Source organism: Halichoeres trimaculatus, unplaced genomic scaffold (assembly GCF_033239565.1).
Source record: "Halichoeres trimaculatus isolate MK-OKI-2021-1 unplaced genomic scaffold, fHalTri1.1 fHalTri1_scaffold_8, whole genome shotgun sequence".
NCBI lineage: Eukaryota > Metazoa > Chordata > Actinopteri > Labriformes > Labridae > Halichoeres > Halichoeres trimaculatus.
In genome coordinates, this window is record NW_027437186.1 from 7,081,764 (window position 1) to 7,100,885 (window position 19,122).

At 42.7% G+C, this 19,122-nt stretch overlaps 1 protein-coding gene across 1 annotated transcript in view; it reads right to left on the reverse strand.

Moving 5' to 3' along the window:
- Positions 1-370: 370 nt before the first annotated feature.
- Positions 371-19,122, reverse strand: part of LOC141795237 (uncharacterized) — a 21,002-nt gene continuing 2,250 nt past the window's right edge. Inside the window, exons 2-13 of the mRNA XM_074676051.1 lie at positions 18,196-18,633; positions 16,457-18,056; positions 15,997-16,263; positions 15,546-15,692; positions 7,446-7,709; positions 7,085-7,339; positions 6,740-6,985; positions 6,352-6,609; positions 5,975-6,277; positions 1,649-1,918; positions 1,283-1,366; positions 371-1,119 (exon numbers count right to left, since the gene is read on the reverse strand). Of these exons, the coding sequence (XP_074532152.1) occupies positions 1,053-1,119; positions 1,283-1,366; positions 1,649-1,918; positions 5,975-6,277; positions 6,352-6,609; positions 6,740-6,985; positions 7,085-7,339; positions 7,446-7,709; positions 15,546-15,692; positions 15,997-16,263; positions 16,457-18,056; positions 18,196-18,586 (4,152 nt within the window). The 5' untranslated portion in view covers positions 18,587-18,633 and the 3' untranslated portion in view covers positions 371-1,052. The remainder of the gene's footprint in view (positions 1,120-1,282; positions 1,367-1,648; positions 1,919-5,974; positions 6,278-6,351; positions 6,610-6,739; positions 6,986-7,084; positions 7,340-7,445; positions 7,710-15,545; positions 15,693-15,996; positions 16,264-16,456; positions 18,057-18,195; positions 18,634-19,122) is intronic.

Sequence of the window (19,122 nt, forward strand, 5' to 3'; positions counted from 1 at the left end):
GCGGGTATCCCGATTACGTGGTAAACTTGCTCTCTGAAGCCAAGCTTCTTTGTTGTCCAAAAACATCTCTCAATATCACTGCTTCGTTATAAGGGGTTGCTACTCCGCTTCTGCTCTCCGCCTCCGTCATTAATTACTCTCTTCACGAAGCACATTTATCTGACAAATTAGACGGACAGTGCCATATTGGACGATCGTTCTGCCAGTCACACTCATCATAGACCAATACGCATCAAGCCACGGTATGACGTAGCGGATTTGGGCCGCTGCTGCTTGTTTGTCAAAGAGAGGCGGGAGCTGCTCTCTGCAGCTCCCGCCTCTCTTTCCTGACTGGTTCAGTCGGAACTCGATCGAGTGAAATCAACGGAGGGCAGCCAGACCGACCTGCAGGATTTCACAATCTGGCAGGTTTGTCTACGCCGGATTTCCGGCACTATGCCGGAGGTCTTCAAGCCCTGCAGACACCCATTCACACACACACTCACTCACACCTATGGATAATTTAGAGAGATCAATTAACCCGGTGAGCATGTTTTTGGACTGTGTGAGAAAGTCTGAGCACCCGGAGAGAACCCACACATGCAAACTCCACACAGAAAGGCCCACCGGTCAAGCTGGGATTCGAACCAGTGACCTTCTTTGCTGTGAGGCTGCAGAACTAACTGTTGCGCCACTGTGCAGCCCTGTTTGTCACATATTTGTCACACATTTAAAAAAATATTACACAACTCAAAGACAGCATCATAACTTGTCGATCACAGAACAGTTATCACTTCTATCAACAAGTGAAAATTTCAATCAGGTCCTGACAGAATAATCCCAAACAGAAAATAAATAATTTGTATCAAAGGCTGTAACAGACACATGATCATTAGAAAATTCTGCCCTTGCATCATGAGAAAAATAAAACACAAGATGATATGACCTGTGATTTTAACAAGTTACTCTTTTATCTAGCTGTAAACCAAATATTTCCTGAGACAGAACATTATTCTGAGGTTACAGGTTTTTTTTTCCCTGAGCGTCACATTACCACCACAGTGACACCTGGTTCACCAGATTTCAAACTGCTTCAGTGTCTCAAAGGGTGCTCGGCCCACAATGTTGTTCCCGAAGAGTCTACGAAAAAGCCCAAAGCAGAGAGAGCAAACATCATTCATCCAGCCAGAACAACGTGTTTCAGCATCCATTTGAACAAGCTGTCGTTCTGAATGGTCAGCTGATGGGAAATCACTTCAAATGTCAACAGAAAGGAATAGTGAACTCATGAATTCATGCTCACCGCACAGTTACAATTTCTGGGTTGGTGTCCACCAGTCGGAGCAACATGGAAGTTGATTTTTCTGTGATCCTGTTGTGACTCAGGCTGCAAAGTGCACACAAATCAAAGTGACACAGAGTTAGTATCATGGTAAGCTGTTGATCCTGTTCAAGCACTAAACCCTCATGGATCATCTCCAGGTGTATCTGACAAACACACATCAGAGAACAAGATTCACACATTTCTCTGTAGATATTAAAGACCCAGAAGTACGGTACAGAGATATTTGTTTGTGTGATTTATTGCTTCTGTGTTACTACCTCCATGACACACTCGTCATGCTCCAGCTAACTTTGCATTATAAACACTCATGTCTCATGAACTCACTCCAGGACTTGTACTTTGTGCAGATACTCGATGAGTGTGACCAGCAGTTGGTCGGTTAGCTGGCAGTAACTCAGGTCCAGCTCAGTCAGCTCCTCAGCGTAGTCCAGCACCAAGGCCAAGGCTTCACAGGCCGTCTGATCCAGTTTGGTGTGACTGAGAACCAGCTTTCCACCCAGGGCTCTGCACAGGGACCTTGCTCGACTCGCTGAGTCCCACTCAGTGATAAAATCAACCAGGAACACCATCTGGAGGAGGACGGCTCCACCAGCCCTAAAAAGGAGAACAGAGCAGCACGTTAAGATTTAGAATCATGAACACTGACTTTCAGAGGAAATGTCCTAACTCTCATACATGGAGGGAACTTGGTTGGAAATCTTATCTCACAGGAGAGGATCCAGAATGCTGGAAACAATGTGGGAGCAAAGATGTTAACCACTGGCATATACTTTAAACTGTCCAATTATTAAAAAATGTCTGTTCGAGAATCCACAACATTCTGGAGCTAATATTTACAAAAAAAATACCCTTTGAGTTTAATACTTACATTTTTGGGAGAGTTGACTGTATTGCTGGACACTTTGATGTCTAATTATTTGGCCTTCTGGTAACTGCAGCTAAAAAGACCATAACTAGACACTGGCTACGTCCTGAACCGCCTACGATAGAGTGGGGGGGAAATAGTAAATGGAATATACGTGTTGGAAAATATTTCATTTTCACTTCGGTTTCAAATGGATGAAATTTAGCAATTATGATCAGGATGGGTCTCATACGTACAGTACGGGCCAAAAGTTTGGACACACCTTCTCATTCAATGTGTTTTCTTTATTTTCGTGACTATTTACATCATAGATTCACACTGAAGGCATCAAAACTATGAATGAACACATGTGGAGTTATGTACTCAACATCCATCCATCCATTTTCTGAACTGCTTATCCTGTTTAGGGTAGCAGGTGGCTGGAGCTTATCCCAGCTGTCATTGGGCGAGAGGCAGGGTATAACCTGGACTGGTCACCAGCCAATCACAGGGCTGACACAGAGACAGACAACCATTCACGCACACACTTACACCTAGGGACAATTTAGAGTGATCAATTAACCTGGTGAGCATGTTTTTGGACCGTAGGAGGAAGCCGGAGTATCCGGAGAGAACCCACACATGCACGGGGAGAACATGCAAACTCCACACAGAAAGGCCCACTGGCAAAGCTGGGAATTGAACCGTTGACCTTCTTTGCTGTGAGGCTGCAGCGCTAACCGATGCGCCACCGTGCAGCTCATGTACTTAACAAAAAAGGTGAAATAACTGGAAACATGTTTTATTTTGTAGTTTCTTCAAAACAGCCACACTTTGCTCTGATTACTGCTTTGCACACTCTCGGCATTCTCTCAATGACCTTCAAGAGGTGTTCACCTGAAATGGTTTTCACTTCACAGGTGTGCCTTATCAGGGTTAATTAGTAGAATTTCTTGCTTTATCAATGCGGTTCAGACCATCAGTTGTGTTGTGCAGAAGTCAGGTTAATACACAGCTGACAACAGTCCTATTGGATAACTGTTAAAATTCATATTATACCAAAAACCAATCAGCTTACTAAAGAAAAACGAGTGGCCATAATTACTTTAAGAAATAAAGGTCAGTCAGTCCGGAAAATTGCAAAAACCTTAAATGTGTCCTAAAGTGGAGTTGCAAAAAACAATTAAGCGCCACAATGAAACTGGCACACATGAGGACAGACCCAGGAAAAGAAGACCAAGAGTCACCTCTGCTTCTGAGGATAAGTTCATCCGAGTCACCAGCCTCAGAAATCACAAGTTAACAGCAGCTCAGACCAGAGACCAGATGAATGGCGAAAAGAGTTCCAGCAGCAGACCCATCTCTAAAACAATCGTTAAGAGGAGGCTGCGTGAATCAGGCCTTCATAATCAAATAGCTGCTAGGAAACCACTGCTAAGGAGAGGCAACAAGGAGAAGAGATTTGTTTGAGCCAGGAAACACAAGGAATGGACATTAGACCAGTGGAAATCTGTGCTTTGGTCTGATGAGTCCAGATTCGAGATCTTTGGTTCCAATGGTCGTGTCTTTGTGAGACACAGAAAAGGTGAATGGATGGATTCCACATGTCTGGTTCCCACTGTAAAGCATGGAGGAGGAGGAGGTGTGATGGTGTGGGGGTGTTTAGCTGGTGACACTGTTGGGGATTTATTCAAAATTGAAGGCACTCTGAACCAGCATGGCTACCACAGCCTCCTGCAGGGACATGCCATCCCATCCGGTTGGCGTTTAGTTGGACGATCATTTATTTTTCAACAGGACAATGACCCCAAACACACCTCCAGACTGTATAAGGGCTATCTGACCCAGAAGGAGAGTGATGGAGTGCTGCGGCAGATGACCTGGCCTCCACAGTCATCAGACCTGAACCCAATCGAGATGGTTTGGGATGAGCTGGACGGCAGAGTGAAGGCAAAAAGGCCAAGAAGTGCCAAACACCTCTGGGGACTCCTTCAAAACTGTTGGAAAACTATTTCAGGTGACTACCTCTTGAAGCTCATCCAGAGAATGCCAAGAGTGTGCAAAGCAGTAATCAGAGCAAAGGGTGGCTATTTTGAAGAAACTACAATATAAAACACGTTTTCAGTTATTTCTAGGGCTGCCACTTTAACGCGTTAATTAGATTAATTAATTACACCGCAAATGAACACGTTATAAAAATTAATGCAGATTAATCTGGACCGCAAACCCTTGGGGCATTCAAGGACGCACTTATTTTTGAATGTCTGGCATTTACAAACCGTTTGTCCTACTTGGAAAAAGTGGTGTTCTCGTCAGATTTTCAAATTTCCGACAGTCCCTGAATATATCACACTTGATGTCAGCAACATGCTTTAAACCAGGGGGAAGCAAGAGTGATTTTTGGGGGACTGCCGTCCACATCTCGTTTATTCACACGTCCTTTTTGAAAATCTGCAGAAAATCAACCATTGCTCTAGCTCAATTCTGTAAAAAACAGATAATTCTACACTCTGTACTGCATCAAACAAACCCTGGATGATTTATATTTGCCCTGTAGTTAAATCTAAAGAATTCTTTGAAAATTTGCTTCCATCTTCCTGGTGTCATGTTTCAGCTTGGGGCTGCTCTGCTCCAATGAGCAACAGTTTGTGTGTTCAGAGCTTGTAAAACTGAAAATACTTCTTTTTTTCTTTGATCCAAGACTTGAATTAAGTGTTTTGTACATAGTTCCTCTCAGTTTTTAGCCTTTAGCTCTGGTTCCCCTGACCTCATAGAAGTATAGAAGTCCATATTGCAGTGAAAATTGAGTCCACATCGAGTAAAAATGTGACAGAAGCAAAAACCATCCTAAAAATCAGCTTATCTAAGGTGCAGGACTGTGTAGATTTTGTAAAGATAAAACCATAAAACTTTTTTCATTTGTTCCTTATGCCTCAGGGTACCTAAAATGTGTTGTATATATTCCCACCTTATTTCTAAATGTTTTTAATGTCTCTTAATGTAATTATAATGTCCTGGAATTCAAATTCTTTATTTTGGGACCTTAAGCAGATATGAGATTAAAATGTGATTAATTAGATTAATTAATTACAAATCCTATAATTAATTAGATTAATTTTTTTAATCGCCTAACAGCACTAGTTATTTCACCTTTTTTTGTTAAGTACATAACTCCACATGTGTTCATTCATAGTTTGATGCCTTCAGTGAGAATCTACGATATAAATAGTCATAAGAATAAAGAAAACACATTGAATGAGAAGGTGTGTCCAAACTTTTGGCCTGTACTGTACGTCAGTCATGACCAAACTTCTGTGAATTGGTAAATTAACAGTTGATGTTATTCTCATGCAAACCTGTATGTTTACTGATGTCTTATATGTTAATCATTCATAAGATGTTGGGGTTGTTTTTGTTGTTGTTTTTGAGGGGTGTTTGTCTTTTTTTTTCCTGTGTTTTGTTTTTGTTCTCTTTGGCCCTCTGCTTTGATTAATGTCCATGAATTACCCTACGTATGAAAGAAGATCAGGGTAACTGCACATCCCTCTTACAGACTGTATATAGCTACAGAGTAATAAGGAGTTTATTGCTAAAAAAATAAATATTAAGGATGTTAAAGAGGAAAAGGGTTTGAAGATATTTCCATATTTACAGCGGACTTTCACTGTGGACCCTTCATACCCTCTGTAACTGCATGGCTAATAGTTTATGCTCACAACCATCCTCTAAATAAAGAATTAAAAAAATGAAATAAAATCATGAATAAAACTAGAGCCAGGATCTTGGTCGTTTTGTAGTCCTCCTACCTGAGCTGGACTCTGTCTAGGACAGGAAACAGCAGGTCCAGTCCACTGTCCCCCACCTCACAGTCCTGCAGTCGGAGCTCTGTGTCCTGGCTGCTGTATCTCAGGACGGTGAAGATGGCCCTACAGTCAGAGACACTGAGACAGAGGGTCTGAGTCTGACCCCCTGCTGACAGCTCCACATGAGAGGAGCAGGACAGATCCAACCTGTGCTGCAGACTCCTGAGCAGACTGGCTGCTCTCTCCTGCGGGGCAGCAGAGGCAGCACAGCAGTGGACGATCCTCAGCAGCAGATCCCTGTCAACACTGGAAGAGAAAGTGCTTTAAAAACACACTGCTGATAGAGCCCTGTCTGTGGGAAACCAGCACTAATGTCTGACCTGAGCTGAGAAACTTTGTCCAGCGTGAAGAGGATGGAGCTGATTTCCTCTGTTGGTATGGAGGTCCACATGAGGTTCAGCTTTGCCCCAGCACTGTGTCTGAGGGTGTAGAGCAGAGCAGCACAGTCCTCTGAGTCCATCTCTCTGCAGGTCAGGCTGATCTCATGATCAAACGACCTCAGTAAACTGGGAATAAAGGAACTGGCACGAGCCGTATGGACCTCTCTGATGGCAGTCAGCACAAAGCTGGGGGACAGCCTGAAAGTCAAATAAGAGTATTTACACAAGTCTCTGGATTTCACAGAGACTGCAGAAGTTCAGGCTGATAAAACCATGTACACATATCCAGACCATGTCATCTTCATGGGTCACAAAAACACAAACAAACCTTTTAAACAGAACCCTGTCCAGAAAGGGGAGCAGACGTGTGAAGCTCTCCTGTAGGAAGCTGTTTTTCCTCAGGTCCACAGTAACAGTCTGATGTGAAGACTCCAAAAGATGATGAAGAAGCTCCCAGTTCAGACAGACGGGGGTCAGGTCTCCACCAACCTTACTCAAACAGGACCTGGTCAAGTCTGTGTCTTGAATTTCACAAAGGATGGCAAGTAGTGACTCTGAAACTTCCCCACTCAGTCTGTTAAAGAAAATGTGTCTTAGTCAAAGTATCATGGTACTGACAACGTAACATTTCTTAAACACCAGAAATTGGTTAGAAGGCTCGGAAAACTTTTACTTGATAGTGAGAGGGCCATCGTGAAGCAGGAGAGGGATCAGACTCTGAGCAGGGGTCCTGGACTCGGTCAGGTCTAACTGTCTGACTGTCCAGGATCGCAGCAGGGATGCCAAACTGCTGACAACCCTCAGCACAACTCTCTCTGAAGCTGGGTGTTTCTCAGAGGAAAGAGAGAGCTCCTCTGTGACAGACAGAGGGTTCACTCTCCCTCTTTTTACCCATCTACACATAACCAAGGCCATGTCACTGGAAAGCCTGAGACACACACACACAGGAAGCATTGAGACATGAACAATACAGACATTAAGCTGGAGAAGACATGTTTGAAAAAAAACAAAAACAGTAATTGTATGATACAGACCTCAGCCTGCGTAGACTTGTTGTGTGTCTGAATAGGAGTGAGGCTCCTTGAACAGAAATCTTGGTGGGTGTGAGGATCAGATCCACTTCAGAACCACAAAGACCGAGAACTCGTCCAACAGACTTGCACGTTTTGCTGGGTAACTCTCCTGTTAATGTCAGGATGAACCCGAGCAGCTGCAGCAGAGAAACAAACTGCTCAGCCTCCTCTCTGGATCTCACTGACAGGGATGAACACGCACACTGGAAAAACTCTGGACCACAGCTAAAACAGAAAAAAAGAAGTGTAAACACAGCTCAGGTACAAGAGGAGACAAGAGCTGAAAAGAACAAAAAAATACAAAAACATTCAGTGACATAAAAAGCTACTGAATGAGATTATCATTCATCGAAAGTTCTTCTCTCTCCTCATTAGTTGTTTATTCTATTCTGAAACCATCCTCACATTTCAGCAAACAAGAAGAATTTATCTGATTTACCTGAGCTGTGAGATATAAGGCAGACACTGCAGGAAAGTCCTCACTTCACTCTCTTCATATGAACAGTTCCACAGCTCCACATGTTTCTTCTTTGGTTGGAGTTTCAGCACTTCCAGGAGGATGGAGGTCTTTCTCTCTGAGAGGTTGATGATCCAGGCTGCAGGAGTTGACTTTAAAACTGACTGTAGAGATGGAAGAACACTAAGGCCTGTTTCAGTCTCATAGACCTTAATGTAGGAGAACAGATCCAGAAGAAAACCACACTGCACTTCCTCATATTCTTCATCATCATCAGTTATTTCTAAAGGGAACTCTTGGTATGTGCACAGTGATGCTAACAGATCCAGTGTGTTCCCTCCTGTCTGCTGATCTCTCTCTGCTGCTGCACAGAACAGTCTCCCACACAACTTGACTCCTTTTTCAGACCAGGGAATAAAACTGAAACAGAAGATGAAAAGTTTGTCAGGATGTGATGTTAACAGCAGGAAAGGAGACATGTTTTACTGATGGAGTGTTTGCACTAAAGCTAACAAATAGCTGTTTGTGAGCAGAGATCAGTTTCTCTCCTCAATCTCAAACTCAAATGACTCTGAACCAAGTCCATTAAATGTAGAGGACTGATCCCTGACACCAAATGAAAATCTTCAGAACAGGTTTTCTGACTTGAGTCCATCCTCAGAGCTCTGTCCTCTCCTCTGCATCCACAGATATTTTAATAGACTGGGAAACAGATCATGAAGCAGCAGGAGGAGCCAAAGAAAACTTCACACAGTAACTGATCGATCAATCAATCAGATCTGAGCCTACAGATACCAGACTTCCTGTTTGACCTCTGTCAGTGAAACCTCATGATTATAATAATGTCAAAGTTCAGTGTTAGAGCAGGTCACTCATTACACTCTGAGGACATTAGAATCATCTTATGTATTAATCAGTAGTAGATGTTGATCTTAATCAGTGTTTAAACTCTTCTGTCTAACTGATTTGGTGTCACTGTGCTGGTTTGTTTTTATGACCAAGCTGCATCAAACCAGTCCCTCCCTCCTGGAGAAAAACTGTGGTTTGATGATCAACAAATGTTGATTCTTTAAGTGAGTGTAATTTTTTAAACAAACACTAATTATCTTGTCTGTCCTCTTTAAGAAATGATATTTTCAGACCCACATTCAGCCTTAGTTCATTTATTGTCTAAGAGTCGTTCTGTCTCTGAAAATAATCCTCATTGAACTCAAAGAACAGAGAACAGGATCTGTACTTTTTAGCTGCTTTAACCTGTCACTGACCTCTGAACATTAAGATATGTTCTTATAATGAAATGAGAAAAACTCGCATGTAACTTAGACTTTTACACAATGTCATGATCAACATTAACTGAGATGAACAATCTTTCATCCAGCCCTCTGGATTATAAATCTCCTTGATCTTCAACCTGAATGTCACAGTAAGACTCTGAGATGGAGCAGCACACCTCAACGATCGAGCACTGATGTGTGAAGAACTGTTCATTTACCTGAGCTGTGAGATATAAGGCAGACACTGCAGGAAAGTCCTCACTTCACTCTCTTCATATGAACAGTTCCACAGCTCCACATGTTTCTTCTCTGGTTGGAGTTTCAGCACTTCCAGGAGGATGGAGGTCTTTCTCTCTGAGAGTTTGATGATCCAGACTGCAGGAGTTGACTTTAAAACTGACTGTAGAGATGGAAGAACACTAAGGCCTGTTTCAGTCTCATAGACCTTAACGAAGGAGAACAGATCCAGAAGAAAACCACACTGCCATTCCTTATATTCTTCAGCATCATCAGTGTTTCCTAAAGGGAACTCTGGATGTGTGCACAGTGATGCTAACAGCTCCATTGTGTTCCCTCCTGTCTGCTGATCTCTCTCTGCTGCTGCACAGAACAGTCTCCCACACAACTTGACTCCTTTTTCAGACCAGTCAGAGAAACTGAAACACAAGATGAAAAGTTTGTCAGGATGTGATGTTAACAGCAGGAAAGGAGACATGTTTTACTGATGGAGTCTTTCCACTAAAAGCTAACAAATAGCTGTTTGTGAGCAGAGATCAGTTTCTCTCCTCAATCTCAAACTCAAATGACAGTTTCATAAACTGGGATACAGCTCATGAAGCAGCAGGAGGAGCCAAAGAAAACTTCACACAGTAACTGATCAATCAATCAGTACTTCTTAGCTGCTTTTACCTGTCAGTGACCTCTGAACATTAAGATATGTTCTTTAAATGAAATGAGAAAAACTAACATGTAACTAAGACTTTGCCACAATGTCCTGATCAACTTTAACTGACATTAACAAACTTTCATCCAGCCCTCTGGATTTTAACTCTCCTTGATCTTCATCCTGAATGTCTCAGTGAGCTGACTAAGATGGAGGAGCACACCTCAACAGGTGAGCACTGATGTGTGAAGAACTGTTCATTTACCTGAGCTGTGAGATATAAGGCAGACACTGCAGGAAAGTCATCACTTCACTCTCTTCATATGAACAGCCCAACAGCTCCACATGTTTCTTCTCTGGTTGGAGTTTCAGCACTTCCAGGAGGATGGAGGTCTTTCCCTCTGAGAGGTTGATGGTCCAGACTGCAGGAGTTGACTTTAAAACTGACTGTAGAGATGGAAGAACACTAAGGCCTGTTTCAGTCTCATAGACCTTAATGAAGGAGAACAGATCCAGAAGAAAACCACACTGGTAGAGTCCTTCATTGTTTGGTAAAGGGAACCCTGGATGTGTGCACAGTGATGCTAACAGCTCCAGTGTGTTCTCTCCTGTCTGCTGATCTCTCTCTGCTGCTGCACAGAACAGTCTCCCACAAAACTTGACGTCATTTTCAGACCAGTGAGAGAAACTGAAACAGAAGATGAAAACTTTGTCAGGATGTGATGTTAACAGCAGGAAAGGAGACATGTTTTACTGATGGAGTGTTTCTACTAAAAGCTAACAAATAGCTGTTTGTGAGCAGAGATCAGTTTCTCTCCTCAATCTCAAACTCAAATGACTCTGAACCAAGTCCATTAAATGTAGAGGACTGATCCCTGACACCAATTGAAGATCTTCAGAACAGGTTTTCTGACTAAAGTCCATCCTCAGAGCTCTGTCCTCTCCTCTGCATCAACAGATAGTTTGATAAACTGGGATACAGCTCATGAAGCAGCAGGAGGAGCCAAAGAAAACTTCACACAGTAACTGATCAATCAATCAGATCTGAGCCTACAGATACCAGACTTCATGTTTAACCTCTCAACATTCAGTAAAAATCAAAGACCAATAAAGAGTTAAGCTGCTGTTTGGTTGAGTTTCTTGAAGTGTGCTCTGTTCCATTCTGACAACATAATTTGGAGTTGTATTAATCAGAATTAGACGCAGGAACATTTTATCAATCCTCTTGTGATATCTTGGCTGTAAAACATCAGCAGCTTGATGTCAGTGATAAGAAATAAGTAAACAATGAGGAATAAACTGAATAAATAGATTAAAATATTAGCATTAAACAAATGCAGCATGTCAGTGGCTTCAAACAAAACAAACAACACATTAAAATCTAGATAACAGGGATAAATATAAAATATACAAACATCTTCTGCAATGATGAAGAAATGTTTTGAAATGGGATCTGTAAGCTAGATAAATAAAAGTACCAGGAGGGTTTCAATAGGGTTCAAAAATAACAACATGACAAAATGAACAGTTTACAGCCTGTCACTGCTGAGGATCACAGCTTTGAAATACTGCACACACTGAGATCTGCATCCTCATTTATCACTACAGATTAAAATCTTCTTTATGTTTAGAAAGTTTGTGTCTTTTATATTTGATCTGTTGATCTTCATGGTTTAAAAACAAGCTGCAGACCCCCTCCTGGGATTTTAAAATGAGCACCATTCACCATCTTTCTGATAGAGATATATTTTCTCATGAAGTTTTAAAGGTAACCTTCACCTTGAATGTCACAGTGGGACTCTGAGATGGAGCAGCACACCTCAACAGGTGAGCACTGATGTGTGAAGAACTGTTCATTTACCTGAGCTGTGAGATATAAGGCAGACACTGCAGGAAAGTCCTCACTTCACTCTCTTCATATGAACAGCTCCACAGCTTCACAGGTTTCTTCTCTGGTTGGAGTTTCAGCACTTCCAGGAGGATGGAGGTCTTTCTCTCTGAGAGGTTGATGGTCCAGGCTGCAGGAGTTGACTTTAAAACTGACTGTAGAGATGGAAGAACACTTAGGCCTGTTTCAGTCTCATAGACCTTCATGTAGGAGAACAGATCCAGAACAAAATCACAGTGGTAGACTGCTTTAGTTTTTGGTGAAGGGAACCCTTGATGTGTGCACAGTGATGCTAACAGATCCAGTGTGTTCCCTCCTGTCTGCTGATCTCTCTCTGCTGCTGCACAGAACAGTCTCCCACACAACTTGACTCCATTTTCAGACCAGTCAGAGAAACTGAAACAGAAGATGAAAAGTTTGTCAGGATGTGATGTTAACAGCAGGAAAGGAGACATGTTTTACTGATGGAGTGTTTCTACTAAAAGCTAACAAATAGCTGTTTGTGAACAGAGATCAGTTCCTCTAATCAATCTCAAACTCAAATGACTCTGAACCAAGTCCATTAAATGTAGAGGACTGATCCCTGACACCAATTGAAGATCTTCAGAACAGGTTTTCTGACTTGAGTCCATCCTCAGAGCTCTGTCCTCTCCTCTGCATCCACAGATAGTTTGATAAACTGGGATACAGATCATGAAGCAGCAGGAGGAGCCAAAGAAAACTTCACACAGTAACTGATTGATCAATCAGTACTTCTTAGCTGATTTATCCTGTCAGTGACCTCTGAACATTAAGGAGATGATTTTTTTAAATGAAATGAGAAAAAACTGACAATTGACTTTCATACAATGTCCTGATCAACTTGAACTGAGATTAACCAACTGTCATCCAGCACTCTTGATTTTTTATCTCCTAAACCTTCACCCTGAATGTCACATTGAGCTGACTGAGATGGAGGAGCACACCTCAACGATCGAGCACTGATGTGTGAAGAACTGTTCATTTACCTGAGCTGTGAGATATAAGGCAGACACTGCAGGAAAGTCCTCACTTCACTCTCTTCATATGAACAGCCCAACAGCTTCACAGGTTTCTTCTTTGGTTGGAGTTTCAGCACTTTCAGGAGGATGGAGGTCTTTCTCTCTGAGAGGTTGATGATCCAGACTGCAGGAGTTGACTTTAAAACTGACTGTAGAGATGGAAGAACACTAAGGCCTGTTTCAGTCTCATAGACCTTAATGTAGGAGAACAGATCCAGAAGAAAACCACACTGGTAGACTGCTTTAGTTTTTGGTAAAGGGAACTCTTGATGTGTGCACAGTGTTGCTAACAGCTCCAGTGTGTTCTCTCCTGTCTGCTGATCTCTCTCTGCTGCTGCACAGAACAGTCTCCCACAAAACTTGACGTCATTTTCAGACCAGTCAGAGAAACTGAAACAGAAGATGAAAACTTTGTCAGAATGTGATGTTAACAGCAGGAAAGGAGACATGTTTTACTGATGGAGTGTTTCTACTAAAAGCTAACAAATAGCTGTTTGTGAGCAGAGATCAGTTTCTCTCCTCAATCTCAAACTCAAATGACTCTGAACCAAGTCCATTAAATGTAGAGGACTGATCCCTGACACCAAATGAAGATCTTCAGAACAGGTTTTCTGACTTGAGTCCATCCTCAGAGCTCTGTCCTCTCCTCTGCATCAACAGATAGTTTGATAAACTGGGATACAGCTCATGAAGCAGCAGGAGGAGCCAAAGAAAACTTCACACAGTAACTGATTGATCAATCAGATCTGAGCCTACAGATACCAGACTTCCTGTTTGACCTCTGTCAGTGAAACCTCATGATTATAATAATGTTAAAGTCCAGTGTTAGAGCAGGTCACTCATTACACTCTGAGGACATTAGAATCATCTCATGTATTAATCAGTAGTAGATGTTGATCTTAATCAGTGTTTAAACTCTTCTTTCTAACTGATTTGGTGTCATTGTGCTGGTTTGTTTTTATGACCAAGCTGCATCAAACCAGTCCCTCCCTCCTGGAGAAAAACTGTGGTTTGGGTCTTATGTTTTAAACAAACACTAATTATCCTGTCTTTTCTCTTTAAGAAATGATCTTTTCAGACCCACATTCAGCCTATGTTCATTTATTGTCTAAGAGTCGTTCTGTCTCTGAAAATAATCCTCATTGAACTCAAAGAACAGAGAACAGGATCAGTACTTTTTAGCTGCTTTAACCTGTCACTGACCTCTGAACATTAAAGAGATGTTTTAAAATGAAATGAGAAAAACTAACATGTGACTTTGACTTTCACACAATGTCTGATCAACATAAACTGAGATGAACAAACTTTCATCCAGCCCTCTGGATTATAAATCTCCTTGATCTTCAACCTGAATGTCTCAGTGAGCTGACTGAGATGGAGGAGCACACCTCAACAATCGAGCACTGATGTGTGAAGAACTGTTCATTTACCTGAGCTGTGAGATATAAGGCAGACACTGCAGGAAAGTCCTCACTTCACTCTCTTCATATGAACAGCTCCACAGCTCCACATGTTTCTTCTTTGGTTGGAGTTTCAGCACTTCCAGGAGGATGGAGGTCTTTCTCTCTGAGAGGTTGATGGTCCAGGCTGCAGGAGTTGACTTTAAAACTGACTGTAGAGATGGAAGAACACTAAGGCCTGTTTCAGTCTCATAGACCTTAATGTAGGAGAACAGATCCAGAACAAAACTACACTGGTTGACTCTTTCAGTGTATGAAAAAGAAAACCACGGATGTGTGCACAGTGATGCTAACAGCTGCAGTGTGTCCCCTCCTGTCTGCTGATCTCTCTCTGCTGCTGCACAGAACAGTCTCCCACAAAGTTTGACATCATTTTCAGACCAGTCAGAGAAACTGAAACAGAAGATGAAAACTTTGTCAGGATGTGATTTTAACAGCAGGAAAGGAGACTTGTTTTACTGATGGAGTGTTTCTACTAAAAGCTAACAAATAGCTGTTTGTGAACAGAGATCAGTTCCTCTAATCAATCTCAAACTCAAATGACCCTGAACCAAGTCCATTAAATGTAGAGGACTGATCCCTGACACCAAATGAAGATCTTCAGAACAGGTTTTCTGACTTGAGTCCATCCTCAGAGCTCTGTCCTCTCCTCTGCATCCACAGATAGTTTGATAAACTGGGATACAGCTCATGAAGCAGCAGGAGGACTGAGATGGAGGAGCACACCTCAACAGGTGAGCACTGATGTGTGAAGAACTGTTCATTTACCTGAGCTGTGAGATATAAGGCAGACACTGCAGGAAAGTCCTCACTTCACTCTCTTCATATGACCAGCCCCACAGCTCCACATGTTTCTTCTCTGGTTGGAGTTTCAGCACTTCCAGGAGGATGGAGGTCTTTCTCTCTGAGAAGTTGATGGTCCAGACTGCAGGAGTTGACTTGAAAAGAGTTTTCAGTCTGAGTCTTGGAATAACACTTAGACAGCCTTCACTCTCCATGTGTTGATATAAATCGAGGATGAACTCCTGCTCTTTGTAATCTGAAAACAATGACCTTAACCTTTGCAGTACATCTTGAAAGCTCTGTTCTTTGTCGTGTGCTGCTTTCAGACATAAATCCAGGAACAGCTTCTTTCTTGTCTCCTTCAGTTTCCTGTCCCTTTCCTTCTTGTCCTGCAGTTCTGGACCTGTATCGTTCATCCTGAAGCTGAAAGAGTAAAAAAAATATATCAATGAATGCATTACATGAGCTGTTCAACTATTCAGATTACACATGCCTCCTTGAATAATTGTCTTCTGAAATAAAAATAGATTTGGTTCAGCTTCAGATAATCAATCAAATCTAAAGAGAAATGATTTCCAGATAATCATTTGGAAAGAGGCTGTGTTTTCTCTCTGCTCAGTGAGTTGGGTTATTTATTGACTCACACCTTTGTTTGGGTTAGAGGGGGCTTATTAAGACCTCTCCCCTCTCTGTAGTTTGCATGTTAGATCAACCAGAAGCTGCTCACCTGAGTGACCTGATGCAGGGCAGAGCTTTGAGGAGGGACTCGCTCAGACTCGGGCAGACAGTAGTTGCTCTGCTGTCCCAGTGAAGGTAAACGTTCACCTCTGTTGGATTCTTCTGTAAGATGTTCGCTGCCCTTTCAAACAGCTCTCTTCTACCCTGAAGAGGGAGGTTCAACTGGTTCCCATCACAGCTGAGCAGGCTGGCGTCATTGAACTGTCCTTCACTGAGAAAGACAATCCTCCACATCTGTTGTGGCAGAGGGTCACACCTGTAATTCAAAGGAGAAACAGAGCCCATTTACAAATGATAAAGGAGCAGAGAAGAGAAACAAGGCTGTTTAACTGCAGAGGATAATACTTTTTATCCAGTTCTTACAAAAACTGATCCTGGTTATGATCATGGGCTCATTTTATCCCTGTACATTGTAATTTGAGCAGCACTGTGACACCTTTAAGACGTACCATAAGACATTATCAAGACATCCAATCAGTCTTGTGATTCCTTGTTCTGACACAGACACGTCCTCCAGGTTCAGCCGAACCTTCCTCTCCTTCGACATTGTGACCACATTGGCCACAGCACAGCAAAGATAGGAATCAAGACTCTCAGCACTGAGATCAAGATGGTAGTCAAGTGTTTCCAGGAAGTCCACACATGCAGCAGGACACTGTGACTCATACAAGCACTGGCAAAAGAACAGCAGGTCCACATCAGGACAAAATGTGCTTCTCATCTCCTGGAAGATCCAGCTAGATGTACTTTTCAACTCCTGAGCTGGAACCAGGTGCTCCAACAAACTGGGGCTCTTCTCAGTCAACAGTCGACACATGAAAGGGATCAGGTGTTTCATGTGTTTCCCCTCCTCTGTGAGGCATTGCTGAAAAACACCATTGATCTGATCTGGATTCTTCAGGAGCCACAGAGCTGCAAAAAACTCCTGCACTGTGTAGTGGAGAAACGCATATGTTGTTCTTGTTTCAGTGGGAGCCACTTTGACAACAAGTGGTTTCAGGAAGCAGAGCACACAGCTGTCTTCACAGGGAAGGTCTGTTAAGTTCACACTTTTTCTCTTGGTTGCATGAAAAGCAAGCTCAGCCAAAGAAAGGATTTTGTCTTTCTTCTCCTGGATGAAGGAATTGAGGAACCTGGTGGTTTTGTTGCCGCTCCTCTGAAGGCAAAAGCGGACGATATTGATGTATATTTCTGTCATGCTGCACGGCTGTGGCGAGTCTTCTGGTGTCTTGGATAGAAAACAGGCGGCCACCATCAGAGCATACACCGGGACGTGGCAAAGAGTGAACAACTCCAAGTGACACAAAACCTTCTTGTGGTCCTCGCCAAGAATGACTGAGAAGTAGTTCCTGATGGTCTGCTCACTGAAGCCTTTCACCTCCACTCTGAGGAAGTCTCCGGGAAATAAGTCGTCTTCATCGTCTGGTCTGCAGGTTATGATGACTTTGGCGTTGGGGAGCAGGTCCCTCTCCACCACGCTTTTCACCAGTGAAGAGGAGAGATCTGTGATTCCATCAAAAACCACTGTGACGTTATCAGAGAACTTCTTTATGTCCGCTACGACCTCCTCTTTACCCTCATCGGGCTCAGTGCACACACGGAAAAGGAGTTCCTCCAGGCTCATCCTCTCTGTGAAGTCAGATGTTTGTCTCATGTCAAAGTAAAACATGTAATCCAGCTCCTTGTTGTCTTTTTCTGCCCAGAGTTTGAACATTTCATGACATAGTGCTGTCTTTCCAATTCCAGGTTTACCAACCAGGAGTATGTTTTGGTTTGTTTTCAGCAGCTCATGGGGAGATGTGTTGGGTTTGTCCACAGGGATGTACGTCTTGAGCTTTTTAGGGCGACTCATCTTGCTTTTTTTGCTCTTAAGTTTCTTTATTTTTGATGCAGATTCACGTCCTTGTGTGACTAATACCAGTGGACTGTAGCACAGATCAGGGCTGTAGCTTTCATCAAGCAGTTTTTTGTTCCTCATCCAAAATTCAGAAGACTTTTTTCGTGCTCGTGTTTTCAGCTTTTCCTGGTACTTTTGGCATGATCTCGGACCTGAAAGAAATATTTAAGCAGTGAGAGAATCAACGACAAATGAAGTGAGCCTACTCTTGATTTGTACACAGACACATGAAGGTGCATCACATAAAGTAAATACACTGATCAATATCAACCAAATGCTGCTTCAAATTACCTGCTGAGAGGCCTTCATAGTTTCCAGCATCTTCTCTGAAAGGATAGCAGCTGATCCAGTAGGACAGGTTAAACTTTTCAGTCTCAGAGGAAGCTTCAGTCCTTGTCTCAGAATGAGCAGATCCCCTTCCTGAAGTCCTCTTCCATGTCCTGTCAATAACCCTGAGGAACGTGTAGCAGGCTTCTTCCCCTTTCTTTGTGACTGAGTCCAGTATTTTTCTTGCTTTTTCAAACTCATTTCTTTCTGCCTGTATCGTACTGACCTCTTCCCCATGAAACACTTCTTCCTGATGCAGATTCTCAACAATCACTGAGAGGTCCCTTAAGTATGTCACAAGGTGGAGTCTAGCAGACCTGACATATTCCAGGGCAGACTGTGATGTACACGCCATGTTTCCCTGCCTCTGTCTGCTCTGCACACAGACCGGCCTTCAGTGATCTGGAGAACAAAAGAGCCAGTTAATATCATGTCCATACTCTGGAAGAATTCATTTACCTCTGATCCATTCACCATCGTGACAACTATCCCACATCTGCTGGACCAACTGACTCTTTGGCAGGGGTGTCCAAACATCAGGAATTTGATCCAAGATCCAAGATCAGTACCTGAGAACCAGTCCTGGACCTGAACCTTGATGGGCACGTCTCATATTTCCATGTCTATCTCAGCGTAGCATCCACAATTTTTCAGTTCCCTTAAAAACCTGACAACAAAATATTCGACCCCCTTGAGGATCATTATTTCACTACAGTGTGTGCGTGTGTGTGTGTGTGTGTGTGTGTGTGTGTGTGTGTGTGTGTGTGTGTGTGTGTGAATGTAAATATACCTGTGTGTGTGTGTGTGTGTGTGTGTGTATGTGCTTGTGTGTGAGTGAATTAGGGCTGCACAATATTGGAAAAAAATGACATTGCCATGTTTTGGGGGTTT